The sequence below is a fragment of the Gopherus evgoodei genome, unplaced genomic scaffold, assembly GCF_007399415.2.
Source record: "Gopherus evgoodei ecotype Sinaloan lineage unplaced genomic scaffold, rGopEvg1_v1.p scaffold_40_arrow_ctg1, whole genome shotgun sequence".
Taxonomy (NCBI): domain Eukaryota; kingdom Metazoa; phylum Chordata; order Testudines; family Testudinidae; genus Gopherus; species Gopherus evgoodei.
Window position 1 is genome coordinate 1,141,603 of NW_022060061.1, and position 12,195 is coordinate 1,153,797.

The following is a 12,195-nucleotide window of genomic DNA, read 5'->3' on the forward strand; positions in this document are numbered from 1 at the left end:
TTCTCACTTATTTCCAATCCTCTCTTGTGAACTAGACTAGACCTGTACCGAGCATCTGGCAAATTTGAGCTCCTAGACCGGATTCTTCCCAAACTACGAGCCACCAACCACAAGGTGCTGCTGTTCTGTCAGATGACCTCGCTCATGACCATCATGGAAGATTACTTTGCATACCGTGGCTTCAAATACCTCAGGCTGGATGGTGAGTTCAGCTGGTAACAGAGAGACCTGCAATCCCCTCCTGAATGCTCTGCTTTGGCAATCTCAGTAGGTTAAACCCTGCATGTGTAGATAACGAATGATCAAATAACAAACCTCCTTTCAGTGCTCATTGCCATGCAGTGTGCTTAGCAGCACACGTGGGAAACATGCATGAAACTAACAATGCCATTCATAAAAATTAAATCATGGAACTATCGTAACCAATCACATCATGTACTAACTCTTGGTGAAGCTGGTTCATCATTGCACACTTGCTCCTGGACATGTTTCTCCTTTAACCTATGACTGGGGAAAAAGGATTAACGGGGTTGCACATACTTTACACTTTTTTTCTTGTAAGGTTAGTTTAGGGAGGTGGTTCACTGCTAATCCATTTACTGCTTTTCACCTCCTTTTAAGTTGGTGAAAGTCAACTCCAGGAAGAGCCCTGTTCTGTAGGCTGACATGGCGCATAGGCCTTGTGTTGTCTCTTGGAATTTCACCCAGCATCAACAGCTTCCTCTTGGATGTTTGTAACCTGCTATCTTTGATACATTGGTCACCTTACATTACACTTTATGTCCTGGAGGATCCCAAAGGGCTTTCCCACTTGACACACACTGCACGCACAGACCTCAATTTGTCGTCATGACTACTGATTTTGGATGCGACAGGATTAGGGGTGCCCACCTTGAGCCACCGCCAATGGATTTGGTTTTCAGGGGTGCAGGTGCTCAACACTTTCTGAGCAAGCTGGAACCCCTTTTTGCTCTGTGGAGTCCCGAGTCCATGTTAAATAGAAAACTTTTTTCAGGGGAGGAAAATGGTGACATCTCTCTTCTCCCTGGGCTTCTAGGAACCACTAAAGCTGAAGACCGCGGCATGTTGCTGAAGACCTTCAATGAGCCCGGCTCTGAATATTTCATTTTCCTGCTGAGCACTCGAGCCGGAGGGCTGGGACTGAATTTACAGTCTGCAGATACTGTGATTATTTTTGACAGTGACTGGAATCCGCACCAGGTAAAAAATGCTACTGAATTCATGAGGATCCTAATACGGGATTGGGCGTGGTTGTCTCTCTGTGTGTACATGAGACACGAGTCTTGTGTTCCTCAAAGAGCAAGAGAAAGGACTAGTGTGTCCCTTTCGTGGGGCTTGGATGAACTGTGTACCTGTAATGCTGGTTTAACCTCTTCATAAGGATCTAAGAATGTGTCTGCGCTGTAGACGGTGTTCTTAACTGTGGTTAAAATAGCAGTGAGGATGCAGCAAGCTGGCTTTTAACTGGTTAGCAGCTGGAATTCATCCTCAAACTGTCTTAAAGGCTTTCACGCGAGATGCTAGTCTTAGCAAGGTTGCCATGTTTTCTCTGCTATTTGTTAGCTAAGCAGAGTCGAGAACTCTTTTTTGCCTGTCTCCCAGTTGTCTCCTCTCTGACAGGCAGGGTGGGCTGACATACAGCAGGAGGTCCTCTTGTGGCTGATGCATAATTATCATTGCTAACAATGCTAATTAACGTGATTAATGGTTAGCACTGGTAGTGACTGAGGTTAAAGATCCCTCCATCCCACCCACACCAAATGTAATATAAAGCCACTGAAGCCCACTGCTGTCCTCTTATTCCATGTTACCCTGAGGTTCACCAGTGCTAGTAAGAATCCACGTGTAGACACTCAGCTCCGTCAGAGGGTGAGGTATAGGTGGCTGAGTGAAGGGCACTGTCGCAAGAGTTTGCTGTAATAGCTAGGCACAGTGGCCTATTTTTCTAACATGCATTGAATCGCCAAGTACAAGAGCAGTCAGCAAAATGAACTGCTTCGGTTAGTTAAACTTCCCCAGTGGATGTAATGGAATCCTCTGGAGTCATTGAGATCCTCCAGGTAGCTCTGAGAGGCATGTATGCTTTTCCGGTGATGTATTTAAAGGCTCAAATATTTACCTGGGAAGGAGAGAGGTTTAAATTACTCTGCAAACAACGTGCTCCCCCCTTCAGGATTTGCAGGCCCAGGACCGAGCGCACCGTATTGGGCAACAGAACGAGGTGCGTGTGCTCCGCCTCTGCACCGTGAATAGCGTGGAGGAGAAGATCCTGGCTGCAGCCAAGTACAAACTGAATGTTGATCAGAAGGTCATCCAGGCTGGCATGTTCGACCAGAAATCCTCCAGCCATGAGCGGAGAGCTTTCCTCCAGGCTATCCTAGAGCACGAGGAGCAGGATGAGGTAAGGGGCGGTGCAGGTCACCCTCCCTGCTACTCCAGAGCATGAATGGTGAATGCGTGGCTGGCTTTTGCTCCGTTGCTCTGCGTCCCCGAGGCCAAGGGCATGTGGGCTGGAAGGAAAGAGCATGAACACTTGTTTCTCTTTTGAAGTGAATTTTAGTGTCGGTGAAAGGTGCCGGATTGACAGCCCTGGAGACTGAAGTCCTCTATTTATCCACAGAACAGATACAGCACGGGCAGCGGCAGTGGCAGTGCAAGCTTCCCCCACACTGCCTCAACCCTGTGCCTGAACCCTGACTTGGAGGAACCACCTCTAAAGGTGAGAGGGGTAGTTCAGTCTCCATGCCCATTCAATCCTTGGCCTCACTGCTGAGACTGCCAACAAAGATGCCAACTCTGGTGGTGGTCTCTTGCAATGTGGATACCTGTCCACTAGACACTGGACTGAGACCACCAAAACTCATTTCACACGGGCAGCCGAACAGGCGTCAGATGGTAGCAATGTTCGGTGTTCAGTTCCCAGCATACGAACTGCCGCGGCGGCTTCTCTCGCCATTAAGCCAGGCGTTTGAAATCTTGCAGGAAGAAGATGAAGTTCCTGACGATGAAACGGTCAACCAGATGATTGCCCGTCATGAAGAGGAATTTGACCTTTTTATGGTGAGCGTGGCAGAGGCCATGGAAGAGAACTGAGCCCCTCTCTCTCTTCCGGGTAACAGAGGCAATGGTATTTCTGATAGAGTTGAGCTCGTTATGTTTGAACATATATTGACTTGAGTAAGGACTAGGGGTCTAGTGATTAGAGCAGTGGGGCCTGAGTCAGGGCTCCTGGGGTCTATTCCTGGCTCTGGATGGGGAGCAGAGTCTAAAAGTTTGAGTAGGTTCTTCCCCTGTCCTCGGCTTACCCTAGATGTAATGGGGAAAAATACTTACCATAACGTGCTCCTGAAGTATGTTGGTGAAGTGCATTGAGATCTTCAGATGAAAGGGAGTAGGACAGGCAAAATTATTTATTAAGCTGGGAGATCTGTAGACAGTTCCATGTGACTCAGAGAGCACAAAAGACTCCTTTAGAAAATGCCACTCCTTCAGCAGTACTCTTAATGCCGATACATGCGTGTGGAGGAGGGGGCTTGCCCATGTCTGCCCCACATTAGACGTTCTAGGATCTTGTGAGCCTGGATAAGTCGATAATTAATAACCACACACTAACAATGCACTGTAGGGACAACCCAGCTTTAGCGAAGACGGTTGGCAGAGATGACCCCCAGTAATAGCTCGTCTGTCTCCAGTTTCAGTGATCTCTTCTAGTACCTTGTCCTTCAGAGTGGTTAGTCTCACGCCTGCTAATATGCTCACGCAGCGCTTAACCTGATGTATTTGTTGAGCTGTAATGAATCCATAGGTATTTAAATAATTGTTAAACAAACCCCTTGGGTTCCACAAACACGCTGCATTCCCTGCTGTATCCCTCCCCCTGCAAAGCTTCCCAAGGGCCTTGCACTCAAAGATGGCAGAACTGCACTCCTCTGGAGCCAACTGGCATGGCTACTGCTTGACCAAGAGTCACCAGAGAGCACCCCTTCCCGGAGGCTGCACACACTGCACTGCAGCATTCCTTGCTCTTTGGTACCTGCTGGATGCCTGGGCCAGTTTGATATTTCCAAAGCCAAGATCAGTCACGTCCTGGTCCATCTGGGGTCAGCTGCATGACCCGCAACGTCTGCTGTAGAGATGACCTGCCTCGACTAACCAGCGCCTAAATGGGCCAGCTAACCCCCCAATAGATGCATTCGGGCAATGGCCGCAGACCCCTCTGTTGCTGGGCCAGCGGTCCCCCCAGCAAACACCTCTTATTTTAGCGCATGGACCTGGACCGCAGGCGGGAGGAAGCACGCAATCCAAAGCGAAAGCCACGTCTAATGGAAGAGGACGAGCTGCCATCCTGGATTATTAAGGATGATGCTGAAGTGGAGAGACTCACGTGTGAGGAGGAGGAGGAGAAGATGTTTGGGCGAGGGTCACGTCACCGTAAGGAGGTGGACTACAGTGACTCGCTTACCGAGAAGCAGTGGCTCAAGGTATACATGGTACAGCATCGTTCTCCAATGGCCTTCTCAAATCTATGCTTCTACTGTGTTTTTGTCTATGTGCTAAAGAAAATACCCAGTACTGGAGACTCTGATGGTGCATAGCTTAAAATCAGCCTGCTTTGGATGTGTGGCTGAATCCCCCAGCATGCTTCATTACCAACTCAAGGAAAGTTGTCTCTTACCCAAATCTCCACTAAGGGTTTGGAGCAGCATGAATCAGTCCTATTGATTCATGAAATGCTATCGACCCATTTGCTTATTACCAAACATTTGTTGCGTTAGGGTCAATTTCTCTTTCGCCATCTGATGCTGGTACTGGGTATTTGAAAAACTCACCTCACCCCATCACAGGGCTCTAGAGGGGTTTAACCAATAGAAGCCACGCCATAGCTGACTGCTACTTTAACGGCTGTCGAGCCTCCCAGGCAGAATGCACCTTGATGGGCAGCCGAGTGCCACAGGGTTGATTCTGCTGAAGGGGATGTTTGAGCAGCAGGGAGAGGAAGGCTGCAGCAGCTCAAGAATTAACATTAATGGGATCTTAAGAGCTTTTCTTGGACAGGAAGCTAGATGATGATTTAGCTGTAGAGAACAGAAATACCCTTTTTCCTTCTGTGGAGGTTAACCCTTGAGGCACCCTCTGCTTTCCTCCAATAGCCTTCCAGCAAATACATTCTTCATCTTAAAATACCTCCGTGTTCACCTAAAAATCTCCCCTACATCTGGGGCATTTTCCAGCTTTGAATTTAAATGTAGGGCAGTTAGAGACAGTCTGATCAGTTGGGTGTAATGAGTGGAAGGCAGGTCTGTAGAGGCCTTCTGTTCTTGGGAGGAAAAGCCTCAAGCCATGTGCATGGTTCAGATGCACTCAGCAGAATAGAGATGCTTTAGCCCATTACCAACGAGCAGCCACTTCCAAAAAATACTAGAGCATTAGCATATGTAGCCAACCCAGTGGCCTTTCCCACATGGGTAAATTGGAAGGGGTCCCAGTATGGAGAAGGGGGTCACCATATGAACAAGTCGGAGAACCCCTTTTCGGTAACAGCCTGAACTAAGGTCTCAGGTTGGGAGGAGGTCTGTCCGCCGGCAAGGGGCAGCCCATCCAGCCCCAACCCCAGCCCCACCGGGCAGACCGCTCTGGTCAGTAGTGCAGCAAATTAAAAGCCTCGTATAAATGGGGGTGCTTAGCATTTCACAGGCAGCTCCCTTGCCCTTTCTGCGCACCTTTGCCCAGCAGTCTCAGTGCTAGCGGCTGCTCTGTTGCTCCCCTCCCTCCGTAGGCTATAGAGGAGGGCACGCTGGAGGAGATCGAGGAGGAGGTTCGTCAGAAGAAATCATCGCGCAAACGCAAGCGAGATGTTGATGTCGGCTCTGCCACCCCGACTACCAGCACCCGCAGCCGCGACAAAGACGATGATAGCAAAAAGCAGAAAAAGCGCGGCAGGCCTCCCGCCGAAAAGCTCTCCCCAAACCCCCCCCACCTCACCAAAAAAATGAAGAAGATAGTGGATGCCGTGATTAAATACAAGGACAGGTAAGAGAAGCAAGGGATGGGCACTCTCCTCAGTACTCCTGCATAGGGGCTGCTTTTCTGTCTTTTTAACCACCAGTGCACACACACGTGGGGGGGAACACCCAAATCCTAGTCCCTGCCTGGGCAGGCATGGCGTAAACCCACGGCATTTCTGTCTTATTCCCTAGCTCTACAACGGGAATCGTTCTTGCTTGCCTCCTAAGGAGTGGCTGGTGTTTGCAAAGCGCTCTGAAGACAAGTTCACAGAGTACTGGCAGTTTCTAATTCATCGGCCAGAGGGTTTTCTCTAGGCTGCTGTGTAAAAGCAGCAGAGATTGCGTTCTGCAGTTAAGGCAATGAAAGGAGGGTGGACCAGGATGCATGTTGTGTAAACTTCGGGAGTCAGGCTGTAATTGCCTCATTCCACCCAGTTTGTGCCCTGCCTCGCAGGCAAACTGCAGCAACTGACAAATCCAGCTCCTGTCCCATTTCTCTCCAGTGATCAGCTGATCTGCTAGGTCCTTCTTAGGCTCTTTCCTCTAGGCTTGAAATGTCTGCGATGTGGCATGCTGTTGGAAGCATCCGGTCAAGCACAGCGACAGCCCTGCTGTTGTGTGCTGTGCGCTGCTGATCACAGGATGGTTGGGGCACAGCTGGAGAGCACTTGTGGCCCTGCGATGCTCTTCTGGCTGGCGCAGTAGGGAGTGCCAGTATTGCTGTTTTTTGATGGAGGGTTGCGATTCAGGCATCTGCAGTACAGAGCAGAAGTTACACTCGTGGTTTGTGTGAATCAGTTTGAAAAGATCAAACCATTTCCTTTGGGATTTTCTAGGCTCTTTTATTTGGCCAGTGAACAAATAGTTTTTCTATCCTCTACTTTTGATTGATTGATTTGACTCAGAGCCTGGAAAAGTTCCCTGGATCGAGGGAAGTATTAAATGTCTCAGCTCAACATGCTAAGTGAATTTTGAACCATGGTGACTGGCCAGTGCATTAGAGCACATCCTGGAAGCAGCATAGTGGAGTTGATGCCTGCTTTGCTTAGAAGCTCTGGTGCAGTCTACCTTCCCCTCCCATGTCTTAGGAGCCTTTTAAGAAACATCCAGGTTTTTCCCTGCCTGATTCCAAACAGATCGCTGCTTTTCCTCACCGTACTTTAATGAACCACTGGATTTTGTGCTGCTTAGAAAGAGGTCAGGTGACATGGGCCAGTGTTCAGAGAGTTGTAATGAAAGTGCTGACAGGCTCTTGCTGTAGTGACCGTTAGGCAACACAGTAACCCCTGCCTGCTTCTTGGCTGGCCTATTCGATTGTCCGTCCTTCGTCACCGAGCAGGCCTCCATGCTAAAGGAAGCATGTTCTCCTGTATTGCGTGGCAGTTCTGCATGGCAGGCTGGGAGCTGCTGCTCAGGCGAGAGGCAGGGGATTGGCTCTGTCTTTGATCCTGTATTTCTTCCTTGTTTTGTAGTAGTAGTGGACGCCAGCTTAGTGAAGTCTTCATCCAGTTGCCTTCTCGCAAAGAGCTCCCAGAGTACTACGAGCTTATCCGCAAGCCAGTGGATTTCAAAAAAATAAAGGTAACCCTGCCCGCCCTCAGTGGATGCTTGTGGCACCATGCAGCACTCTTACTTCACATCCTTGATTTGCGTCTTCACCGTGGTTTAATGCAGCTCAGGCATCCGAAACAGTCCAGCCCAGCCCTCTTCCTGTCCTGTGGCACTACCATTGCTGTCCTGCCAGGCCCAGCCCAACTCCCTCCCTGCGTCTCTACCCTGCACGCCCAGCTGTTCCCTGGTCTCCATTCAAACTTCTCCATCTTTGCTTGTTCCTGGGCCAACCCTTAAGCTGGGATCAGCAAAATCGCCCTTACCAAGTGCTGTCATACTCCACCATTAAAAACATTTGGAGAGCTATACAGCCGCACCCCGCTGTGTCGTGAAGCTCTGCCTCCAGCCCCCTCCTGCTTTTAGCTCTACAGAGCAAGGGCTCTTCTAGTCAGGTCTTATAGTTGGACAGCCGTGCTGCCAAGTGCTTTGGGCCAGCCCCCTCAAGAGAAGTGACTAAATGGGCTGGCCTGCTGGGACCCGCTAACTCTGTCCCTGCACTTGCTGGAGTGTTCCAGGAGCTGGGCTTCCAGCCACTCCTTGTGCTGCCCAGCAATCCCCTCTCACTGGAGAGCCTCCTCCCTCCAGCCAAACTGTTCCCCCAGGAAAACTGCTGGCGCATTTTGCAGCTCACTGCTTCCTTATCTGCACCGAACTGGAGTCCTGGGGGGCCAGCATCAGTTAACTCTTGATGGGCAGGGGAGCTAATGGAAGCGTTCGGCCTTCTGTTCTCTGTCAGTTCATATCGTGGCCTCATCACTGTCATGCCTGAGCCCCCACCAGTCATGTGTTAAGCGAGGTGCTTCGCCCTCCCCCAGCATGGACCAGTGCAGAGGAATAAATGAAAATGGAGGCCAACAGGCATGCACAGAACTGGGGCCTGAGTCTGGGAGCAGGATTCTAGGCAATTTTTAAAAAAACAGCCCCGGCAGAAAGTGCAAGCACCCTCCTCCTAAAAGCAGGTTAGACAAACACCTGTCAGGGATGGTCTAGATAATCCCTAGTCCTGCCACGAGTGCAGGAGACTGGACTAGATTTCTCTCGAGGTCCCTTCCAGTCTTATGATTCTTGGCACTCTGCCCCTGTTCCTACCTCCACCATCTCAGTCTCATCTCCAAAACTGTGCCCAATGCAGCTCCCACCCACCTCTGATCTTTCCTCCTCCCTCCTGTCTCTGGGCTCCACCCAAGCTTTGTCCCAGCTGCTCCCTGCGTCGTCTTCCCCTGCACAGACCTCCACCCCTGCAGATCCGCATTGGCCAAGCACCTTCTCTGTGCTGGCCACACCTGTTCTCACAAAGCCTGTCCCACGGGGCCCCACCTGGTTGCATCTCTGGCTTGTGGCACCTGTAGGGTGCGGACCTCTTTCTTGGTGGTGCAATTCTGTGTGCTGAATACCAGTGTGTGGGGGAAGATTTCCTTCATGATCCCAATTATCCAGCCACTGCCGTTGGCTGTAAGGGGCTGCAGCTGGGCTGGGAACAGCACTGTCGATTGAGGGTTCCTAACACCCTGCCAGAAGCTGCCTGTATTTACATGGCACAGGCTGTGCAGGTGCATTGGGGAGGTCTGGGGGAAAAAGCCCCAAGGGGCAGACAGCCTACTGGGGTGTGTGGTCGTGCTGGAGCCCTGCACTTGGCAGGTGCTAATTGTGAGGCCGTTCCAGGTGACGTAGAAGGCAGCATTGGGTAGCCAGCAAGGGAGCAGTTAAGGATGGGGAGCAGCACCAGGCGTTGAATCGCTGGCCATGTGCGAGGTGACTGACCTTTGCCTCTTTCTCAGGAACGCATCCGCAACCACAAGTACCGCAGCCTGAATGATCTGGAGAAGGACGTCATGCTGCTGTGTCAGAACGCACAAACCTTTAATCTGGAAGGCTCTCTGGTAAGGCACCTCCTTCCCCGCTGCCAGGGCTCAGGTGGGGGCAGTGACCCTCCCTCTCTCGACCCATGGAGTGATTGGGACTAAACACCTCTTTTTTAGAGAATCCCATTAAATCTGGCCAGCCAATTAGATTGCAAGATGGCCAGCCCTTTCTTCCTAATAAAAGCTGATCTGGTTAAAGCTGGATTATTCCTAAGCATGGCAAACGCTTAATACCCAGACTTTGGTGTGAGCGGGCATCAGTTAGATGAAGCAGGCGTCGTGTCGTGTGACAGAGTGCCACGACTCTGGTGCCTCGAGCAGGGAATGGCTGTGGGGAGCCACAGCCCTCTCCAGAAGGTAACCTGCCCTGACTCATCCAGGCTGCTGTGGCTTCGTCCTCTAGATCTACGAAGACTCCATAGTGCTGCAGTCCGTCTTCACCAGCGTGAGGCAGAAAATTGAGAAAGAGGAAGACAGTGAAGGTGAGGAGAGTGAGGAGGAGGAGGAAGGAGAAGAGGAAGGATCTGAATCAGAGTGTGAGTACTCTTCTGCCGCTGCCTCCGCTAAGCAGGAGTGTATGCATGCAGGTGCCTGCCATATTCAGCTCTCGTGTGCTCACTGGAGACGGTCTCTGTGAAAGGGTGATGACCAAGCTAACTAAAGCCGCGGCCCCTGCCCTCTCCTCTCTTCTCCAGGACAGGACTGAGGCACATTGGCAGGGGCACTGTGGCTGGGGGAAGCTCACACTGCCCTGCCTGTGTTCTCTCTGTTCTGGGGCAGGGAGAGGACTGCAGGCGCCAGGGCTGTCTTGGAGGAAAGGAAGGGAAATGCATGTTGGTTCTCTGCATGGGGAACATAACTCCTCCCATTTGCTTTCTAGGCCATAGCTGCTCAGCCAGGTAGGTCAGGAGATCTCCAGCGACAGCTGAGTTAAAGGACAACGTGAAACTTACCAGGGATGCAGCAAGGGGGGGGAAGTTTGATACAAGAGCAGATGCTCTGGAGGTACGGTGTTTGTTTTAGATGGCAGCTGTTGGAAGGTAAGCAGAAGGCGCTGCTCTCGCCCTGAGATGGAAAGCGTTCTAGAAGTGCCACGTACTTACTATGTCTGTGTTATAGTAGGAGGGGTCTAATTTGCAGCGGAAGCTTTGTTGCCGTGTGGCAGTGCCGAGCCTTAACCTGTACAAGTGTTCAGACTCTCTGCGTCTCCTTGTACTTCCCTGCAGCTCGCTCCGTCAAGGTGAAGATCAAGCTGGGCAGAAAGGAGAAAGCACAAGACCGGCTGAAGGGTCGCAGGCGCACCAGCCGCGGCTCCCGGGCCAAGCCAGTGGTTAGTGACGACGACAGTGAAGAGGAGCAGGAGGAGGTAAGTGCAGGAGCTCAGTTCTCCACCCCCAGTTGCTGCCCGTGTAATCTTCTGTGGTGCTCGCCTGTAACGGAGCCACAGCAGGCACTTAGCCTTCTGTACGGTGATGTGTTTAGCTTGGTGTTTGCAGAGTATCTGACGCGGGGCTGTAGCAGGAGGGGAACGAGCCCCTTTAAAGGGAAGACTCAGGGAAGCTGATGGGATAAACGTCTCTAAGCACTCAGCCCTCCCATGGGAATGTCTCCACTCTAATCTCTCCCCCTGTCCATTTCCTCTCGTCCCCCAGGATCGCTCAGGAAGTGGCACTGAAGATGATTAAGCAACATTCATTCCATGGTCCAGCCCACCAGAGCCGGTCTTTCCAAAGCGGACGCGCTGTATCCCTTTAGCTCGAACGGGTAGCAAGAAATGTAGTATCAGACTTCAGTCAGCTGTATAAAACTCTTCCATATTTATACTGCAGAGAGGATGTAGGACTGTTTGTGTCTTGCCTTGTCCTGACATCGGTAGCGTTCGTTACAGCATTAACTGTCCAAGAGAATTATGAATCGGGGAACACTTGATCTCTTTTCTTTTTATGGCAGTACTGTTTCAGTTGCAGTATTGAATCACTGTAGTTTTAAACTGTGGATGCATGTGTGTAGCAGTCCACTCCTAGTACTGTATTTTATTAAAGCGGTCAAACCGCCAGCTGCCCGCCAGTTGACAAGGGTGCCGGCGGTGACTGTGTGTGTCAATGTCACTGGATTTCAAACAGTAATAAATTAAACAGAACGTTACTTTTTTTTGGCTGGGTCGTTCTTCTGGCTCGCTGAACGTGTGTTCAGTTAATTAGGCCCCACAACCCCCTTCCTACTGCCCCGATCTGGCCTTCAGCTGGTTCCCTCCCTTCCCTACCCCTCAAGAAATGCTTCAAGGCTGACCCGCTGCTGGTTCTTGGCTTGGCAGTTGTAGCAGCAGGTCTGCAAAAAGAGCTTCTGCCTCTCTACTCGCTATAGTAACCGCACACGTTAGATCACCCAGCATAGCAACCCCCCACAACCGACCGGGTTGTTACCCGCCCGTGGGTTACCCTTACCTGCTTTGTGAGGGTCGGTACAGTCAAGACCTTGTGGCCCATGAGTCGTATCAGGCCTAGAATTAAGCAGCGCTGCCTCTGCAGCATCTAGCTGTCCTGCTTCACCCACCCCAATATCCACAACTGACACCTGGATAAACCGGTCAGCAGGACAGTGGATATTTGAATTTATCATCTGCCGTCAGTGCTGACCTCTCTTTGGGATGAAAGGGGCCAGCTCACGCCCGAGTTAGCCTTGCTGGCAGACTCCAC

General features: G+C 51.0%; 1 protein-coding gene across 11 annotated transcripts in view; it reads left to right on the plus strand.

Annotated features, from left to right (window-relative positions):
• SMARCA4 (SWI/SNF related, matrix associated, actin dependent regulator of chromatin, subfamily a, member 4) overlaps positions 1-11,644 on the plus strand; it is a 90,047-nt gene extending 78,403 nt beyond the window's left edge. For 4 of the 11 annotated variants that reach the window (XM_030545897.1, XM_030545896.1, XM_030545895.1 and 1 more), the window contains 12 exons: positions 36-202; positions 1,058-1,221; positions 2,195-2,422; positions 2,642-2,740; positions 3,004-3,081; positions 4,284-4,511; positions 5,798-6,051; positions 7,499-7,607; positions 9,416-9,517; positions 9,903-10,035; positions 10,726-10,865; positions 11,152-11,644. In XM_030545897.1, the coding sequence (XP_030401757.1) occupies positions 36-202; positions 1,058-1,221; positions 2,195-2,422; positions 2,642-2,740; positions 3,004-3,081; positions 4,284-4,511; positions 5,798-6,051; positions 7,499-7,607; positions 9,416-9,517; positions 9,903-10,035; positions 10,726-10,865; positions 11,152-11,184 (1,735 nt within the window). In that variant the 3' untranslated portion in view covers positions 11,185-11,644. The remainder of the gene's footprint in view (positions 1-35; positions 203-1,057; positions 1,222-2,194; positions 2,423-2,641; positions 2,741-3,003; positions 3,082-4,283; positions 4,512-5,797; positions 6,052-7,498; positions 7,608-9,415; positions 9,518-9,902; positions 10,036-10,725; positions 10,866-11,151) is intronic. The other 7 variants (XM_030545900.1, XM_030545898.1, XM_030545899.1 and 4 more) reach the window with 7 other exon arrangements.
• Positions 11,645-12,195: the final 551 nt, after the last annotated feature.